General features: G+C 42.2%; 1 protein-coding gene across 2 annotated transcripts in view; it reads right to left on the reverse strand.

Moving 5' to 3' along the window:
* The window catches only part of fras1 (Fraser extracellular matrix complex subunit 1), a 270,187-nt gene that overhangs the window by 114,819 nt on the left and 134,357 nt on the right, over positions 1-21,011 (reverse strand). For both annotated transcript variants that reach the window (XM_069169324.1, XM_069169323.1), the window contains exons 18-21: positions 13,144-13,284; positions 11,058-11,204; positions 2,933-3,088; positions 2,223-2,369 (exon numbers count right to left, since the gene is read on the reverse strand). In XM_069169324.1, coding sequence (XP_069025425.1) covers positions 2,223-2,369; positions 2,933-3,088; positions 11,058-11,204; positions 13,144-13,284 — 591 coding nt within the window. The remainder of the gene's footprint in view (positions 1-2,222; positions 2,370-2,932; positions 3,089-11,057; positions 11,205-13,143; positions 13,285-21,011) is intronic.

Raw genomic sequence — 21,011 nt, forward strand, 5'->3', positions numbered from 1 at the left:
TGTTCATTGATTGAAACAGTGGAGAGCTGTTTCTGAACCAGGATCATAAGAACACACCTCACAGGCTCTCATCTTTCTTTGAAGAAAATGGAAAATAATGACAATTTCACAATTGTTCCAAACACGTTTCTCTCTGAGGCTCAAAATGCTTCTTTAAAATCAGTCGTCTCAGCACTCTTATGTAACGTATGTAATGTTTATTACTCCAGGAAGTAGTCCGACCCTTAGCAACCACCCTAGCAACAGAGAGGATTTCTAGTCTCCAACTGAATAAATACAGAAAAATAGAAGCACTAAACTGATCAGCTAGTTCAGTCTGGTTGGAACAAAGATATCTGACGAACAAAGATATCTGACGAACAAAGATATCTGACGAACAAAGATATCTGATGAACAAATATCTGATGAACAAAGATATCTGACGAACAAAGATATCTGACGAACAAAGATATCTGACAAAGATATCTGATGAACAAAGATATCTGATGAACAAAGATATCTGACGAACAAAGATATCTGACGAACAAAGATATCTGATGAACAAATATCTGATAAACAAAGATATCTGACGAACAAAGATATCTGACAAACAAAGATATCTGATGAACAAAGATGTGATGAACAAAGATATCTGAGGAACAAAGATATCTGATGAACAAAGATATCTGACAAACAAAGATATCTGATGAACAAAGATATCTGACGAACAAAGATATCTGACAAAGATATCTGATGAACAAAGATATCTGATGAACAAAGATATCTGACGAACAAAGATATCTGACGAACAAAGATATCTGATGAACAAATATCTGATAAACAAAGATATCTGACGAACAAAGATATCTGACAAACAAAGATATCTGATGAACAAAGATGTGATGAACAAAGATATCTGAGGAACAAAGATATCTGATGAACAAAGATATCTGACAAACAAAGATATCTGATGAACAAAGATATCTGATGAACAAAGATATCTGACAAACAAAGATATCTGATGAACAAAGATATCTGATGAACAAAGATATCTGACGAACAAAGATATCTGATGAACAAAGATATCCAATGAACAAAGATATCCAATGAACAAAGATATCTGATGAACAAAGATATCCATGTTCTCATGTGTTTTTAACATTTTAGCTCCGTGTCATGTGTTCAAACCAAACCGGTCCAGCTAGCCTCCTCTAGGATTGTAAGTGCGTGACTATCCGTGGTGTTACGGTACGGGTGCTCGGAGCGACCAAAAAGGACCAAAAGAGACCCGACTTCACCAAATGGGTCATTTAATAGAACTATAACAAGTAGAAACTACATTATATTACATGTTATATAATATTCTATTCTAATTCTATTTTCCCATTGAGGAGGTGGAGGGATATTTCTAGTGATGAGCAGGGTGTGTTGTCATGGTGATTTGTTCCAGATGTTCAGTTGACCAATCAGATCTCTGGGTCAGAACTACTGGTTGAATAATTTACATTTCATGACTGTGTGAGACTTCAGCTTGTACATTACAGTACAGATTAATGGACAAAAATGGCTGTTTTAATGGTACATATATTCTGGTGTTGGGTACAGAAATGATTAAACCAGCAGCGGCACACTGAAAGTTAAAGATGAAATCCAAAAGTGTCTTGTAAACAGCAGGAAGTGAGTGCACCTCCTAAAGGAAGCTTTGATAATCCAAACAACTCTTTCCTTTTCTTCCCTTTTAGTTTTCTTTCTGATATATTCCATCAAAGAGCAGCTTGGAAGTTGGAAGTTGTGTCATGTTTCACATCAGTAGTCATCTTTTGTATTATTACAGAATGATATTTACCACCCGTCCACCTTTCAGTTTGTCACTTCAGCTTTCTCGTCCTGCAGAGTCCTGTTTTGAGTCTCAGCCCCACGACCCTGGAAATGTTTTCACTTTTTCTGACCTTGTGAGTGAGTTTCTTTCAAATTGTTCAGATTACACAAAAAGAAGTGCGATGATGTCAGATGTTACAGAACTGGGATGAATCTTAGATCTCACTGTTCAGACTGCATTAAAAAAGTCCATTTTTCCCAAAAAGAAAAGGAGCAGGTGTTTACTACAGATCCACCGTACAGTCCGGGGTCTCTACGTTTTTGAGCGACTCCTGTCAGTCATTAAGGATCATCAGATTATTATCTCTTTAACTGATGTCACGTGTCACCACTCAGCTAACACGCTGTGGTCGTATCGTACTTACCCTGACAAACCCTTTGGCCGTTGTCATAGTAACCAAGTGGACATCTGGGGGCACAGAGACCCGAGGGCATCAGGACGCTGTTGGGGGGGCAGGAAGTGCAAGAGAGAGGCCCCGCCCCACTGCAGGCCTCACAGGACAGATGGCATTCTGGGAAAAGAAGTAATTCGATTTCATTAAAATGAAACTTGATGTGGGAAAATGTATAATACCAAAATAATGTGATCAAATAATGCAGTTCAACCATGATGTAGCTCAGAAAAGCAACACTAAGACTTACTGCTTGAATAAAATGAAATATAGTTTATAAGAAACAATACAGTTTACTGGGAATTAACATCAAATGAATCCAACCAAAATAAATGAATATGTAAATAAATCCAAAAACTCAACAACAGTGCAATATAATAATGTGTAATAATGCAAATGGTGGCGCAAATTCCATTTCAAAATGAAGGTGATTAACATCTGAAAATATTTCTGAGACTAATTTACAAAGCAGAAGTTTGTTTCATTTTTGCTCTGAATTCAGTTTTACTGTCGGGTCCACAGAGGGCCGAGAAAAAAACTGAGCAGGTCACGAGGTCACCCCGATCTTAAAGATCTGACTGATGAATATAACACGGACGCTACGATTTTTAGTTTTACATCCAGGACAGCGACTGCTTGACCTCTGACCTGCCCGGACACTGTGTGAAGGTAAAGGTCCTTACTGATGCAGGCGCCATGCCAGCCGTAGTGTCCCCGAGGACAGTGAGGGACGCAGTGGTCGCCCAGCAACCACGTCCTCGGCACTTTACACCAGAGACACACGCTGCCGACGGCCGTCTGCAGGTCGGCCGAGCAGCGCTGGCAGTCCGAGCTGCACGCTGCAGGAAGGAAGGAGGACATTTCTCAGCTCATCGTACTGCAGACAGACGAACACCACGACGTTATCAGAGTCTCACAATCGTTGACACGATGCCACGGTGAACAAATGATCCGTTATCAAACCGAGGCTGACAGGAAAACAATAAACTTGATTTTCTATTGGCAATCTTCAGCTATAAATAAACTGCAAAAACAATCTGTTACAATACACAGTTGAACATAACTTTCAAGGACTTGATTTTATGCCAAGACAGACGCATTTTTGCTTCTTTCATATAACAAAAAAGTGTTTGTAGGATGTAATGTTTAACACAGGACAGAGTACAGATGTCATTCATTTATGTTGACAACTTTTGTGTCTATAATTAGTGTCTCCAGAGCCAGTAAATCAAAGCCTGGTGGAGTCCTCCTAAATAATCATACAAAAAAAGTAACGACAAAAAATAATTACAAACAAAACTTTCATAAAAGTTCATTTTTTTTGTCTCATTTAGAACCAATCATCAACCATCAGTGATGTCATCAACCATCAGTGATGTCATCAACCATCAGTGATGTCATCGTTGGTTTGTGAACATTATGAATCCTCCAGTTCAGATTCTGTCCGTCACCATCTTTGCTAGTTCGGAGCGGTTTGGAGCAGGAAGTGACCATATTTGGACGAGCTGGGGGAGGAGCCAGCGGTGGATCTGACCGATCTGATTGGAAACCTGACGATACTACGTCCCGCCCACCGATAGCTGTAACCTGACTGCACCACAGGCCTGTCAATCAAACAGACACGCCCCCAAAAACAGGTCTTCTTGAATCTTCTTTTCTAATGAATGAGGGATTATTTTCAGATGGACCTCCAGAAAACTAAGAAGAAGGAGTGACTTTAGCTAACAACACCGAGATAACTGATGGACACATTTTATTCACTTTGGATTTGATGAGAGAAGTTGAATGGGAGTCTATGGAGCCGGAGGCTTTTTGGAGCCGACCTCTAGTGGCACTCGCTGGTATTGCAGCTGAAGACACTTCTGCATCGGAACCATTTTACAGACCTGAAGCTACGAACACTTTTATATCCAGTCTGTGGATGAAACCCTGGAGTTTGGTGATAACATGCATTGACTGAACTAAATGAATTACTGTTTGATATAAGAAAGACTTGAAAACTATATTCTAGCTAAAGATGTGAAGGGAGAGAAGACATGATTCCCATCTTTGTTATTCTTTCTCTCTCTTTGTCTCTTTCCACACCTTTAAGTCAGATCTCCATCTTTGTTTAGTTTAGATGCCTGTGATAGGTAGAAGCCCACAGACCCGTATAAACCCTCAGAACGGGCCGAGATCAGTGGAACGGTGGAGAACAGCCGGCGGTGTTTTATCTGATGGTATCTGCGGTGTGTCCTGCTGGCACAATGGTGGGGACCTTAAAGTTATCTGCCTGTGCCGAGATGATATCTACAGAGGAAGCAGAACGACATGGTTCTGCAGGTGAGACGGTACGTGCTGGTCAGGTGAGGACAACGGTTAACCAGGTCGGTCAGATATCGGGAACAACCGTGACAGACCTTCATCAGCTGTTACAGACAAATATAAAACCACGTGACACGATTTGATAAAAACATGCAGGTGATCCTCTTCCCATGTTTTTGTTGTCCTGCTCTTTAGAAATCACAAGAATAATTAGAAGAGGACAACACGTGTTACACTTTTAAAAGAGTTTAGAAGTGAGAAAACTGTAAAACTTATTTATAAGCAAAAATTATGCTGCAAAAAAACTAAGTGAATTTAAATAATTCAAGAAGTGCAACCTGAAGCTGAAACCAAGTGTTCATGGAATATATAAAAACCAACCGAGGGAAGGAAGGAAACTTCTGCTGCTTCTTCTTTTCTTATCTGACATAAACTGAATAAATAGATGTTTTTTTTTCTTTGCCCTGCAGGCATGTTTTATTTAACTCACTGTTTCCATGGCTTTGATAAACACACTTATTCATAGCTGTGCTTTCTTTAGACCAGTATTTTTCCATTGATTTCGTTTTCTAAAAAAAATATGGAGGAGGTTTATTTATAAAAGATGATCCTGACAGTCAGTCAGGCCCGCAGGGAAAACTGTGTTTACCTTCAGTCTCCATCCTAAAAACCAGGAATGTGACATTTAATCAAAAAAAGAGAGCAGATGGAGAATTCTGATCATTAATGAGTCATTATAGTTGCATTTCTCCTGCATATTTCCAATTGTGAGTTTTCAGCTCTGCTTGTTTGGTTCATTTCAGTTATTATTTTGGTCAATCTCAGCACAACTCAACTACTATATGATGCAGTTATGGGTGAAACCTGAGAGGCATCAGCCAATCAGAGGTTAGATTCAAGAGAGAAACTGGAAAACAAGCTACATTTGACAGCACTCACTCATGTTAAGTTGTATCCGCAAGATTTCTTGTCATTTCTTGTCTTTTTTTAGGGGTCCAAGCACCAACGGTGGTGGAACCAGCTCGTATTATTTTTTATTATTATTGTTATTACTACGTCTAGACAAACAGTTCTGGAGCCTAAACAGTAGGCGGTGCAAAGATTAAATTTTAATGGAAGACAATGAGCCCCGAAAATTCTCTTCTGAATAGATTTGACACGCCAGCCATGAGGGGGCGCTATAATACAGGTCAATGTGTTTTTGTTGACTAACTCATAAAACCTACTTCACACATAAAATCGCTGTATGTCCACGCCGCCTTTCATACCAATGCATCTGCTGGTATAAGCCCCGCCCATGTCCGCACTTTAATAAAAATGTTTTGCAATGTTGCAAAATCCATTTTTCCAACTACTCCCTGTGTGTTTTTCACTCAGACCGACTAAAAGAGGGTCAAACGATTCTCTGGTGTTGATGTTGTTGTTTTTAACGCTGTTACATTATCATCGGGAGGAATTGATCTCTGTATATTCACACAATATGATTTCTGGGAAAAGTGCACGTATATATATATATATAGATATATATATCTATATATATATATATTCTATGTCAGGTTTAATTAATGTAATGGTGCTGCAGCGCAGTCTGTTTATGGTACATTTATTTATTAAATTCCTTTCTGTGACGTATCTTGGGTCAGATTTTAGGGGAGTTAATAATGGCAGCATACCGATGGGTATTATGGTTTCGGTGAGACTTAGTTCTGTCTGATAATGTAATTTGTCCATAACTTTACCTAAAAAAACATTTTGAGTGTCTTTCCTGTGAGAACTGTTCCCGTGACATCGACGGTTATAGTTAAACGTGGGAATGTTTGGCTCTCCCTTCGTGTCTGACAGATACTCAGAAAGTGAACGAGATCATTTCTGCCTGCAGAGCAGCTTCTCCTCTGATAGGTGCTCCGATCTCAGAAACATCTGCATCTGCTGCAGGTGAGTCTCTCTGTCCTTCTGAAGCAGCTCCAATATCAACAGAGTGAACGAAGGAAAACAAGAACTTCCTGTCCGTCATTCACATCCATATCTTCCACATCATATCACTTTCCAACAAATCACATATCAGTATTCCTGCTGCCAACTCTGCAGGCGATCCGGCTCTGGGCGCCGAACAAACGGCTCCACGGAGGAGATAAGATAACTCAGGCGTCTGCGATCATTGATTGTGAGGACTAAAACTGAATATCAAACTAAAATGGTATTGATCCGGGTCCACAGAGTCCCTTTTTATGGCGTAGTTACCAATTTTGAAGCACATAAAAGGGCATGCGAGAGCTATAAATACACGGCACACAGACTCTTCTGCGGCCAGGATTTATACCTGGCATGATCCTACAGTATGTCGTACTTGTTGTCCTGCATCTCCTTCAGTATGCAACACAAACTTCCTTAATGAAAGACAAGAACATAAAGACTCTCAAATTTCTCAGTTTATTTCGTCCTTGAAAAGAGAATCAAACTTGTTTGTGAGAGCAAGTTTCTCTCAGGGATGAAACCTGAGTGCAGGAACTGTTCAGAGACAGAGAGGAACAGAAGTGGGACATGGTCTTTATTTGAAGTCTGTGTGGTCCTCCGACGCCGACTCCTGTCTGGACAAGTCGTCCCAACAAAGAACGGATTCACACCAATTAAAGGTGTCCTACTTTTCTTTTCCTGCCCAGCTCTGAATCACTGCTGGCTCAGAAACACTTCTGTTCTGGTTTCAGGTGTCAGAAACAGGATGATTACTAGAAAGTAGGTGTGAGAAACTTGTTGTGTGTTGTCCGTGATTCTAACTTACTTCAGCCTGCACGGATGATATATATCACACATGATGTAATAATGAACAAGTATGAGGTCTTTTTTAAAGAAACTTCAAGGGACAATAAATAAAAAGAAAAAACAAAACAAGAGAAAAACATTAAAAAGAACAAAAAGCTTCTCACATGTGCTTAACATAAAAAAAACAGCTTTAAATCACTTTCTGACTTCAAGAAAACAAATTCAAGGAAGAGGAAAATACATATTCCCCCAAAACACCCTTCCTTTGTTTAAAAAACATTTTCAAATGCGTGAGTAAAATAAAGTACAGAATATATATGTTTATAATAATATTGGTAGATATTTTCTTTCTTTCTTTTTGTTTTTTTCTCTTTTTCTTCCTTAAAAAAACAAAACACCCAATGTTTCCATTTGGTTCCTACTTTACTGCAAATAGTTAAAAAGATGGATCACTTTTGTAAAACTGAAAAATGTTGTTACGTGATTCTAAATAAAGAAATGTAGTGTAATGTAGTGATGACGCTTACAGTGATCACAACACAGAGAGCTGTGGACTTTATTCTGGGGAGTTGTAAATAGATGTGTACCTGAGTCAGTAAAACATTGAACCCTTTTGATGATGCAGGGAAAAATATAATATATATCGATATTTTAGGACCTTGTAGGAGCTTTTAGGAGCTTTTAGGAACTTTGATCTCCACGTTTCTCTAAGTTCAATAAATACATAAAAAAAGATGAGAACTAAAATATTTATATGATATGCAGCATGATTATTATGACAGGAAGTGATTACAGATTTATTTCTTTATCAGGTAGTGCTTAAAAAAAAATGCATTTTTCTTTCTCGACTTGTCATTTTTTCTAATCTCGCAAATAGAAAAAAGAAATCACTTAAAACTTCACAAATTACATCGACATTTTTGAGAAAATCCACCGCAAATTCAAACATTTTTGATCACAACAATCACAAAATACTCAGTGAAATCGTGGAGGGAGAAATTAACCAGGTGACCTCAGTTATAAAATCAGAATACAACCTCCATATTATCCTCCATAACACACATCTGATTGGTTCAGCTCTGCCACGTCGTCCTCCTGACTGCTCCGTGTTGGCTTGAGGCCGATGACATGATACAACGTAATGAAATGTTAGAAAACTAACTGATGTTGGTGGACAGTAATCAGATTAAAAGGTGTCATAGAGGAGAAGCACCGGCCCGACAACAGATGTGACATCTTTCACATCTCTTCGTCGTTACCGTCTCTCATCATGTGTCCAGGAGACGTCCGCTAAAACATCACGGATCAACCACTCAAGTTTGGCAGATCTCCCGGCTGGAGCGGCCCTGAATAAGTACGTGTTCAGAGTGCCGATGCTGTCAGATACCGAAAACACCAAAGAGAGGAGAGTTCCTGAAGAGACGGGCGATGCAGATGAAGAGGAGACATCTGATGGCCGCTCTCACATGAACTCATGATCGACACTCATCGCCTTAACACGTTATGTAACAATGGCGGTGCTGCTGGCTGGACAGAGGTAATCCAAGCCTCTCTGTGTGTGTGTGTGTGTGTGTGTGTGTGTGTGTGTGTGTGTGTGTGTGTGTGTGTGTGTGTGTGTGTGTGTGTGTGTGTGTGTGTGTGTGTGTGTCCGGGGCCATGGAGAAATGATGACCCCAGTATTTCTGTGGCCCAGAAGTGCCACAAAGCATTTTTTATTAACTACAGTTTGGCTGAGCTTGACCCATTTGAGATTAGGTTGTGTGTGTGTGTGTGTGTGTGTGTGTGTGTGTGTGTGTGTGTGTGTGTGTGTGTGTGTGTGTGTGTGTGTGTGTGTGTGTGTGTGTGTGTGTGTGTGTGTGTCTTTAGGCTAAAATGCGGGTGCACTTTCACGTCTCCAAACAGTGTGTGTCATCAGAAACTGTAATTAAAAGCCAAAAGCGTCTATTTTTTCCTCCACATTTTGTTTACTTGCTGGTATCTCGTCCACGCTGACTTCTAGTCGTGTAAACACGCCGCTTTTTAATCTACAGCCTGATAGGTACAAACTCATTTTACTACCCAGCAGGAGTTACCTTCACACACACACACACACACACACACACACACACACACACACACACACACACACACACACACACACACACACACACACACACCTCTTTGCCAGCGTCCTGGCGTGTTGGGGGGAGGGGGGAGGGGAGGACTGTCTTTTATGAATAAACACTAATAAGTTTCTCTGAAACTGCCAGCAAGAAACTTCTCTTCTCTTCCTTTTTTACAGTTATGGAGAGAAAGTTTTCGGGTTTGTTTTGGAGACCAAGAATCGTTTGTTTCGAGAACTGAACTGTGAATTCTATTTTCCAAAGCTCACTTTCATTGATAAAAATGGAAATGTTCACAAACAAATGATTCTCAAGGAAATAACCATCCATGTATTTTTATGTTATGGCTATTAGTCTTAGTTATTTCAACAGAAATCACATTTTTGTCAGCTTGTTATGACTCTCAGTACTCTGATACCCATGAACATCAGTTGGTGTAGCTTTGTAGTTGCAGTTGCTTCATTTATTCAAACTAGACTGAATGTGAAAGTTTTATGATGTTTCCACAGAAACAGCCTCACCTCAATGGTGACAATGCAAAAAACACAGTGTGAAGGCTATTTTCCACTGGTTTCATCTCCACGGGAGGAATCACCGTCATTAAAGTCAGCGTTTCCTCAGCAGCGTCCCAGAAGCAGGTCGCTGCTCTGCTCCACTAAAGATGAGCAGCGAGGCTGTTTATGAGGGAAGACGCTCGGAGACAGAGCAGAACGGCCGGGCAGGAAGTCAGTCGAGAAAAAACAACAACATCCCGGGAAAATTTCAAAATAAAACACCCAACTCCTGATCATAAAACACATCACTACATCACCGACTTTCAATTTGGACAAGAAATGCGTCGTCCTCCCGTTGCAGACACGGCATGAGGAACAGTTACACAATAAACAGGAGGATTCGTGGTTTTAATGAAACTCAGCAGCTGTTTTAACTGTGTCTGCAGCACAAAGTAGGAAATGATGACAATAAACACAAAACGGACTAAAAACAAGCCGTTGAACAACGTTTACCCGCGATAGAAGAACAGAAGTCAAGGAAACATCATGGAAACAAGAAGTGTGATAAAACGGGCAGACACAGCGCTCCCGGTGGACATGAAGCCGTGCACGGGACGGAAACAAAACCGCAGCGCACCAGACGTGACGGACCGTTCAGTCCACGCTCAGAGACAACACATATTGTTCTAATGTACTTTTCAGTTTTCTCCTTTAATAGATTTAATCAAATCAAACACCTACTTATTTTCTTCAGCATGTTTTGCACTAATGACTCCACCAGTTTTATATCTATTCAATGTCAACGTTCCCTCCAGAAAAAATGCTAAATGTGACTGCAGCTCATTTCAGACTCAGCAGAAGGTCAAACATATGAATCTAAGACCAGCTGACATTTCTTATGAATAATGCTGTAAACTGGAGCTTCAGACGCACAACGTTTGCTACGTCTCGTTGGTTGTGCAGAACTCAGCGGGCGGAACGAGACTCCATCCCTGCCAGGGTTGCTGGTTCTGATCCCACCGGAGCCACTCAGCCCAAAGAACAAGCACTGGTGGCAGCGAGTCTGATGAAAGCTTCACGCATATAAATGGAACATAATGGCATATAAATCAGCTTTCCACCAGACACACTCACACTCACAGACTTACTGAAACACTCTCCGGTGACGGCGTTCAGGAACTGTCCGTCCTGGCAGCTCGTCCGGCAGTAGCCCGTCTGGAGGGAGGCCAGCGGGGGGCAGGAGACGCAGTCAGCCTGGGACGGACCGGAGCAGGTCTGGCAGGACGGATGGCATGCTGGGAGACGGGAGGACAAACGGAGGGGAGGGGATGATGTGTATTTTTATAGAAACTCAGTTTTTATTTACTTACAACACTTTTTCACAGCCTCGAGCCCGAAAATATCACAGTGGAGTAAACACATGAAAAGAAATGTGCAACAGCATTAAGTCCAATATTCCTCAGAAAAGTATCTGGCTGTTCAGTCTCCAGGACTTCCATCAAAAATGTTTCATTCTGCGGCTGATTTTCTCAAAAATTGAGATGAAAGTTGAGAGATTGAAGTGAGTTCTTTGGGTAAAAAAAAGTTGAGAGAGAAAAATGAGATTTTTTTTTTTAATTGCTGATGAAAGCAGGAGCAGAGCCTTTCCAATAAAGAGAGTTTTGTTTGAAAAGATTTACTTTATGTTGTTAATACTTTTAGAATTTGCATTAATTATTGTGTCGCAAGATGACTATTTCCCGGAGGGACTGGCTATCGAGGCGAAAGAAGTTTCCTTTGTTCACCAGCTCGTCTCACCTTTTCTGCTGTTTGTTGTACAGAAGCTTCATCGGAGCTAAAAACAGAGCTGATCAAGTAAAAAAGGCTTCAAAGCTCTGTCATTGGATTTGTCATCATTAAACATATTTTATATAACTTGAACAACATGTTGCTGAGCATAAAAAGTCACCAACACTTTAACTTTGTGGTAAAAGTCAGTTCTTCCTCTGGGTATCTGGGAAGCTTCTAAAGAGCCAATCAACACTGAAGAGGACGAGACAAGCAGAGTTCATTGGTTTTGGTTTCCCAGAGGTCGATGCAACCTGAGCCCATCGCTCTTCTTCACGGCTTCAGTGTCTATCTTCATCTCCCGCTTTAAATACTCAACCAGGTTTGGGGTCAAAACTAAAACTGTATTTAGAGATCCAGTGATGATTGCCACAGCTTTTTGTCTTCCTCGAGATAAACAATAAAATTCATCCAGCTTATAAAGACCTGAAGACAGAGCTGATAAATAGGAGACAGAAAAGAGGGGGTATTTACTGTCTTTCTGAGGAACATTAGATTTCTGTTAGGATTTAATGTGATCTTAAATTAGCTGTAACCTGACTGCACCACAGGCCTGTCAATCAAACAGACACGCCCCCAAAAACAGGTCTTCTTGAATCTTCTTTTCTAATGAATGAGGGATTATTTTCAGATGGACCTCCAGAAAACTAATAAGAAGGAGTGACTTTAGCTAACAACACCGAGATAACTGATGGACACATTTTATTCACTTTGGATTTGATGAGAGAAGTTGAATGGGAGTCTATGGAGCCGGAGGCTTTTTGGAGCCGACCTCTAGTGGCACTCGCTGGTATTGCAGCTGAAGACACTTCTGGATCGGAACCATTTTACAGACCTGGAAGCTACGAACTCTTTTATAAACCATCTGTGCCGTGACCTCACCTGTATAGAAATCCCATTGTCTGGTGAGCACAGAAGTTTGACCACCTGCCTCGGACACTTCATGCAGTATGAATGCCTTTCTTAACATTACCTAAATAGAAAACTGTAGTCTGGACCCACTAACACCAGAACCCACCGAACTTAAACATCTTCGGAAGAAAAATCGGCCTCATTTTAAGTCTAAATTTCAATTTCCTGAATGATTATTCTGTTGACTTCGGCTCAGCTCAGCTAAGTTATAAAACAGCGTCACAGGCCGAGAGTCAAGATCTTCTAGAAAATAAAGACAGTAAAGTAAAGCATTTCATGCAGAGTGAAATCTGTATGTTTGTGTGTGCGTTGCTGTTTTTCTTCAAAAGCAGCTTCCGACCTTGAGAGTGGAGGAATCTTTGGAAGCAGAGGACATTTTGTCCAACGCTCACTAATTAGAAGGCGGTGTGAGTTTTGGTTTTAGGGCGAGGATTAGGTGCTGTATAATGCATGATGTCATTGGTCGGTGCAGCACAGAAACGCGTGAGCTCTCACCTTGACATTGGTTGTCCTGGATGAAGAAGCCTTGCGGGCAGGCGGGGACACAGCGGCCCTCGTGCAGGCCGGACGGAGCGGGACAGGACGTACAGTTATCTGCAGACGGGCCGGTGCAGAGCCGGCAGGACGGATGACACTCTGAAAAGGACACGCAGAAAAGACACTTTTTAAACATATAAAAACCCCATGAGGCCGAAGACGGAGGAGGTTTGAACTGTGCCTCTCACTGCTGTTCTACAACCACAACAGAAGAATGAAAACACGAGTGGGCTTTTCTTTTACTAGATCACCGTTCAAACGCCTAGAAAAAGATTTTGTTTGTGGTAAAAACAGATGCAGTCATGTTTCCTGTGAAGCTCAGAGAGAAGCAGGAGTCCAGTGTTACAGCGTGGCTGGAGGTCAGCGGAGGGAGGTGTGCGTTTGTTCGTTACTCTAGCCAGCAGGGCTGCCCACACCTTTTTTGGGGCTTTTGAACTACTTTTGAAACAGCTCAATGACATTTACCAAACAATTCCAGCGCTGAAAATACATATAAATGTTCCCTGTTATTCCAGTCTGAACCCTCCACATCACAATATATTCATTTACCATATTGTGATGACTGCGGGTGGTCAAACCAGAGACTCACTCAGCGGACACATCCCAGTGATTTGCGTGAAACTCGTTATATTTGTTTATTTTTCATACAAAGTGGGTTTAATATCGTTTAATATCGTATGTTGGAGACAGAACAGAAATCAGCTGTGATTTCAGAACCGGATTAGATGAAGACACTTTGTCGAACAGAGAAACAAGTTTAATCAGAAAAGGTGAGTTCTTCTGTTTATGCGGCACGTTGTGAAGCGATCGTGACTTCAGGCGTAATTCAATCAGAGAGCATCGAGGGTGGAGAAGGAGGCGGAGCTGCAGCGCTTCGTAACGGACGAGACGCTGACGTTGGAGGAAAACTCAAGTCGTGCAGTTTGGTAAGAAATGAGCTGCATCTCTGTGATTAACACTCGCTGTGCTACTCATGAAGGAGAAGAAAGGGCGGGAATTTGGAGGATGAAACTGCGTCGGATGGAAAACACATGAATGTAGCGACCGGATGGAAAAAAGTAAAGTTTAAAGCTGCGGAGTGGCCGGTTCATAGGAATCAAGTGGTCTATTGAGGCGGGCCGAAAATCTGGAAAAATAATCAAACGCCTTTGTTGTTTTTTTTAATGAAGCACGATGTGCCAGAAGAGTCATTGAGATGGACACCTCTGGTTTACAGCATGTTCCTGCTCCGCTGGAGCATCAACACATGTAAGAACGATCCTGTGGAACTGTGAACTGAAGCCAGTTTGATCTGCTGTCTTTGTTCTCCTGCAGCCACTCTGCTGGATCTTCTTCTTTCCTGACTCACATTTTTTTGGAGTCTGATTCTGAGGAGATTTGAGTCGACTTTGCCAGCCGAAAGTAAAGCGACGCTCAGACGAGGCCGGCAGCCAGATTCCCCGATCAGAAGTTACACATTAACACGGGAGTCAGTGCCAGCCGGAGACCTGATCCATGTGGACGGACGCCAGCAGAGGCTTCGGAGAGAAGCTGGGCTGCTGGTTCGGAGTATTTAGCAGCAGATAACAGCAGCAGATGAGAGATAATAAAACATAAACCTTCCAGAAGAATCAGTATACGATAACATATATCTGAGGAATATAAAACCTGGGTATTGTAGGGGAGGTTTACTAAATCTGGGTCTATTAGTGACGAGTGAGTACACCATTATCTCTATCTGTTACACAACTGAACCATCACGGTCCGTACGGATAGTACTGCTCAGGTACTTTTAAACTTTTAAATACTTTCTATTGTCTTCCTGCATGTTTTCTACTCGCGGTTACTTTTAAACTTTCAACCGCTGCTGCAACATTTCTCTACTTGTACCCTCCTTCACCTCCCCCGTACCCTCCACCTCCCCCCGTACCCTCCACCTCCCCCCCGTAACCCTTCACCTCCCCCGTACCCTCCACCTCCCCCCGTACCCTCCACCTCCCCCCGTAACCCTTCACCTCCCCCCGTACCCTCCACCTCCCCCCGTAACCCTTCACCTCCCCCGTACCCTCCACCTCCCCCCGTAACCCTTCACCTCCCCCGTACCCTCCACCTCCCCCCGTACCCTCCACCTCCCCCCATAACCCTCCACCTCCCCCCGTACCCTCCACCTCCCCCCGTAACCCTTCACCTCCCCCGTACCCTCCTTCACCTCCCCCATACCCTTCACCTCCCCCATACCCTTCACCTCCCCCCGTACCCTTCACCCGCCCCGTACCCTTCACCCGCCCCGTACCTTCACCTCCCCCGTACCTTCACCTGCACAACAGCTGCCCATAAACACCACTTTTTTTTGCCGTCTTTAATGTCTGCTTTGGCAGCATGAAGACAAACAGCTGAGCGGTGGAGTCAAAGACAAAAGTGCCGTCACCAACTGGCCAGGAGCAAATGTGTGTCTAATCCGGTGTGTGTGTGTGTGTGTGTGTGTGTGTGTGTGTGTGTCTGTGTGTGGTTTGTGTGTGTGTGTGTGTGTGTGTGTGTGTGTGTGTGTGTGTGTGTGTGTGTGTGTGTGTGTGTGTGTGTGTGTGTGTGTGTGTGTGTGCACCTGTCATTTTGAGTATTTTTGCACTGAAGTGTGTGTGTTTATAATTACTCCTTTCAGCCTCCTGTCAGTTGTATCCAGGTCTTGTGTACACGCTGCCTGACATGCAGGAGCCCTGTGCTGCCCGACCCGAGCCAACGCTGCTGTGTTTGTGTGTGTGAAAAAAATATTTACCCACCGGGAGCATCAGTGTCAGAGCGGGGACGGCGGTGTCAGCCAAAAACCGTCAATCTGACACACCATCATCGCCCACCGTGTCCCTGCCGCCTACCCATAATCCCCTCCTTCGCTGTCAAATATGGCAGCTCAGTTGGTGAGCTGAGATGAGAAGGAATCCACTATGTTTTTACTTAATTGAGTTTTGCCACCCACAGACATGTCCATGAACGCACCACCAGCACCATCACGGGTCCATCAACACACATTCAAACATTAAACACAAACCTTCATGTCAACAGTCCAAAAACAAACTCAGACTCGGAGCATATTCAATAGGGCGGCTGTCAAACTTATATCAATAAGGGCGGAGAATAAGAATGATGAATAGGAGGCCTCTAACTCTTTTATTGCAGCTTGGATATCTAATTTGTTGCGAGGAGGAGAGCACATATTGATTCCTGAAGTATCCAAATTGATGCGTGCAGGCGTTCTCATCACACATTATTTGGAGCGCGAGCTCAGAGAATCAGATTCATTACTTTGTGTTGTGCTGATAGGGTCATAATTGAGGTGGGCGCAGTCAATGAGGGTGTGATTTAGTTTGGAGGGCGGAGTGCTCCTCGATGCCCTCCTTAAATGACCCTCCTGGTACAGTGCAGGGTTTTATCATTACATAAGTGTGGCAGAGAGTTGTGCACACTGGCACAGCAGAAACACGGTGGGATGATTATATCTCTGGTTATGTGACTCTGCAGAGTCTAAGGTGTCACTCATATTCAATCTGCTGCGTTATGGTATTCTAGAAGTCCATTCAGTTCTATGAGAAACAGGTTTCCCTCTTTTTCCAATCAATCAGTCAGATCAACCACTGCCTCGTCCGCTCTGAGTCCGAGTTTATTATCTCCTAAGTTCAAATGTTGGCAGTGTTTGTGGACCTCGTTGTCAGCGATGAGGCTTCCAATTGGCTCATCAAAGAGGACTGGCTTCATATACTGCAGCCAGACAATGAATATTCGTAAATATTCATGAGTGTGATTGCTTTAAGAAATACTTGACGAGAAAAGAGTTGATAGAAGTACCAGATGGTGGAGACGATCCTGGAACTCAGCCAGCTGGAGCTAATGACACCTTTCAGCTTCATCACCTGCAACAAACATTCATTCATTCTCACCAGGATTTGTCACGATGGGTTCAGTTATCCTGCTGCAGTTTGATTAAACTTAAAACCTAAAAAACAACTGTTTAACAAAGATGTAACACAATAGAAGACGTGGGCACTGGATCGATCTGTTTCTGTGTGCAAACAGACTTCAGACAGAACTAAAGCTGCATCTGGAGTAAAGATTGAGGTGATACACACCATTGATCACAACGATGGAGGGAAATAACGCCCAGTTGTGTATCATGTGTCACTAAAATCACTTCAGCTCAGCCTCATCACACAGTGCAGATGTCAAACAGCTGCAACAAATGCACATTAAATATTCAGGCATTTAGTCAGATGAACAATTCTTCCTCCTTCTACAGCTTCATTTCTAAAATTAGACACAAACAACAAGTGTGAAAGCCTGAGAGACAGTTCATGTGTCCAACATTATAAATATTGATCCTTTACTGTTGTGCTGCAGTTCGACTTGTCTATCAGAGTTAAACTGCTTCCACACCAGCAGGCTGCTGACAGGATTTACAGCCTGGAACCTCAGACACCTGATAGCTGCTCAACGTTGGACCCTGAATATCTACATGAATGTGTGTGTGGAGTCAGAGAGTCTCATGCAGGCTCACACATCCTCCTCCTCCGCTTCATTACAAGAGCTGCTGGTTATCACACACACACACACACACACACACACACACACACACACACACACACACACACACACACACTGGTACAATAGCCTGCATTGTTCACCTGAACCCACTGACACTCCACTGAGGGAAACCTCTGTTACTGAGAATAAAAGCAGGTAGAACAACTGCTTCACATTTCTCTGTGAATGGAGCTTTAATGATGTGACGTTTATCGAACAGATCGTCAGCTCAGTGAGTGTTGAGCCTGAATTAGTCGTCTTAGTGAAAGACAAGTAGATAACTGGAACTCTGTGCTGAGACAAGCACTTCAAATACAGTTTTCTGTAGAACAAAAACAAATGTGAACAGGAAAAAAGCAAAAATCCAAAAACTGAATTCAATCAGATCAGATGAATGTAATGTTGTGCCCAACTTCCCTTGTCACCACTGACTGGATATAAAAGAGTTCGTAGCTTCCAGGTCTGAAAAATGGTTCCGATCCAGAAGTGTCTTCAGCTGCAATACCAGCGAGTGCCACTAGAGGTCGGCTCCAAAAAGCCTCCGGCTCCATAGACTCCCATTCAACTTCTCTCATCAAATCCAAAGTGAATAAAATGTGTCCATCAGTTATCTCGGTGTTGTTAGCTAAAGTCACTCCTTCTTATTAGTTTTCTGGAGGTCCGTCTGAAAATAATCCCTCATTCATTAGAAAAGAAGATTCAAGAAGACCTGTTTTTGGGGGCGTGTCTGTTTGATTGACAGGCCTGTGGTGCAGTCAGGTTACAGCTATCGGTGGGCGGGACGTAGTATCGTCAGGTTTCCGATCAGATTGGTCAGATCCACCTCTGGCTCCTCCCCCAGCTCGTCCAAATATGGTCACTTCCTGCTCCAAACCGCTCTGAACTAGCAAGATGGTGAAGGACAGAATCTGAACTGGAGGATTCATAACGTTCACAAACCAACGATGGCATCACTGATGGTTGATGGTTGCTCATCATGCCTAATGCACCAAATATGGTGTTGAGAGATGAATACATGAAAAATTAAGAACAACTTGTCAGATCAACACCTTCTGCTTGAGGTCTTCATCAGGGTCAACCTGCTGGTAAAAGTGTGTATTTGTATGTTTGTGATGAGATCAGCGTCTCATTGATCTCAGAGTTCATCAGAGGCTCTGGTTCCTGCTCTCATTTCCTGTCAGTCTCTCTCATGTCTTCACTCAAACAGCCCCCCGGGGAAAATGTTTTGATCAAGTTGAAACATCTCCAACACACACAGGCAGGTCTCTGCTCTCAGTTTCAGCTGCCATCGCTCTTTCTTTAGACGTCATGAGGAACGGCACCACCTCTGAAATTCACTTTGCAGTCTGTCTGCACACGATTACACAGATTTCTGCTCATGCATCCGTTATGCGAGTAGGTGAAGTAGTGTCGGTTGTATCCCCACTTTACTTCACCGACATCAAGCATGACAGCCGCTGCCAAGCTTGATATTGTCTTGTTCAACATGAGTCCGGGCTCGGCTCTGTGAGGCTGCACTTCATCACAGCTGTGCTGAGCTGAATGGTAACGATGTCTAAAACATGCTCACAATGGCAATGATTACTGCCACCGAAGGAAAAAAGTCAGGAGACAACAATAATCCGTAGGTTTCATCCTCTGGGGACCACAAATGTCTGTTTATATATTTCATGGTAATTCATCAGATATTTGTAAAGAGAAAAGGCTAAACTCACAAAGTACCACAAGTGACTCTGTAACACCTCTAATCTTAATTCACACTGTAATTTCAGATGATAACAGAATGAATCAGATGGATTGAAGTTCACTTTCTTCGGTGTAACAGAATTAAGACTCCATTAAAGGATCACGTGGCTTTTTGAATTGATTTTATGCTTCTTTTCCTGGTTAATCTGAGGTTTCGCCTTTTATTGTCTCGTTTTTTTCGATATTTGCTTTGCAAGTCTTGCTACAAACTAACTTTCTATTTAGTGACAACAGCTTTAAAAATGGGTTTAAAGCCACTCTAACTTGTGCATCGGTTCGATGCAGGTCCTGTGGGACTCGGAGAGATGAATGGGTGTTAGGAGACACTCTAATCCAACTACCACTCATCGATCTCTAATTGTCTCTACCAGGATGATTAAGGAAATCCAATACCGCTAACGGCTATTCAATTCCAGGTAAAGTAAACAAAATTTTCACGGCTGCTTGGCCCACTCTGAACTGGAAAGTAAAGTGTTGTGAGGAGACAAATCATGCTATTAGCTCACAGCTGTGGGCTCAAGATCCTTAAAATCAAAGTGGTGCAGGGAGAAAGCTGCAGACTGTTCAAGTGTGATGCAAAATGAAAAGAAATTAACTTTTCTTTTAAGGCTGTTTGACTTGATGTATTACAGAAAAGAGGTTTCAAATAACCATAACTTAAGGTAAACTCCATTTGCAAAAACAGTTGGGATGCTGTGTAAAATGTAAATTAAAAAAAAGGAATTGACGATTTGTAAATCACATAAACCCATATTCAATTAAAAATAGACCAAATACAACGGATCACATGTTTAAACTGAGAAATGTATTGTTTAATGAAAATGATAGTCTCTTTTTGAATTTGATGACAGCAACACGTTTAAAAGAAGTTGTGACAGGGTCAACAAAAGACTGGAAAAGTTGTGCGAAAAAACCAAACACCTGGTCGAACATCTCACAACTAATGAGGTTACCATGGCAACAGGTCAGTAACATGATTGGGTATAAAAAAATTATTTCAGAGAGGCAGAGTCTCTCAGCAGTGAAGATGGAGAGAGGTTCACCACTCTGTGAAAGACTGTGTGGGAAAATAGTTCAACAATCTAAGAATAATGTTCCTCAACGTAAAACTACAAAGAATTAGTGGACTTCATCGTCTACGGTTCATAATATCATTAAAAGATTCAGAGAATCTGGAGAAATCTCTGAACACAAGGGACAAGGCTGGAAACCAATATTGGATGGTGGTGATCTTCGGGCCCTCAGGCAGCACTGCATTAAAAACACACTATTCTGGAGTGGAAATCACTGCATGGGCTCAGGAACACTTGTGAAAACCATCGTCTGTGAACACAGTTCATCGCTGCGTCCACAAATGCAGGTTAAAACTCTAGTCCGGGTGATAAACTGGCCTCCTACAGTCCAGACCTGTCACCCATTTAAAAAACTTTTACTTTTAACTATTAAAATGAAAAATATGACAAAAGAGATGCTGAACTGTTGAGTAGCTAAAATTATATCTTTAGCAATAATAGGACAATATTTCACTTTCA

This window comes from Embiotoca jacksoni, unplaced genomic scaffold (assembly GCF_022577435.1).
Source record: "Embiotoca jacksoni isolate LCO1_2020_lvr unplaced genomic scaffold, fEmbJac1.0.p SCAF_44, whole genome shotgun sequence".
NCBI lineage: Eukaryota > Metazoa > Chordata > Actinopteri > Embiotocidae > Embiotoca > Embiotoca jacksoni.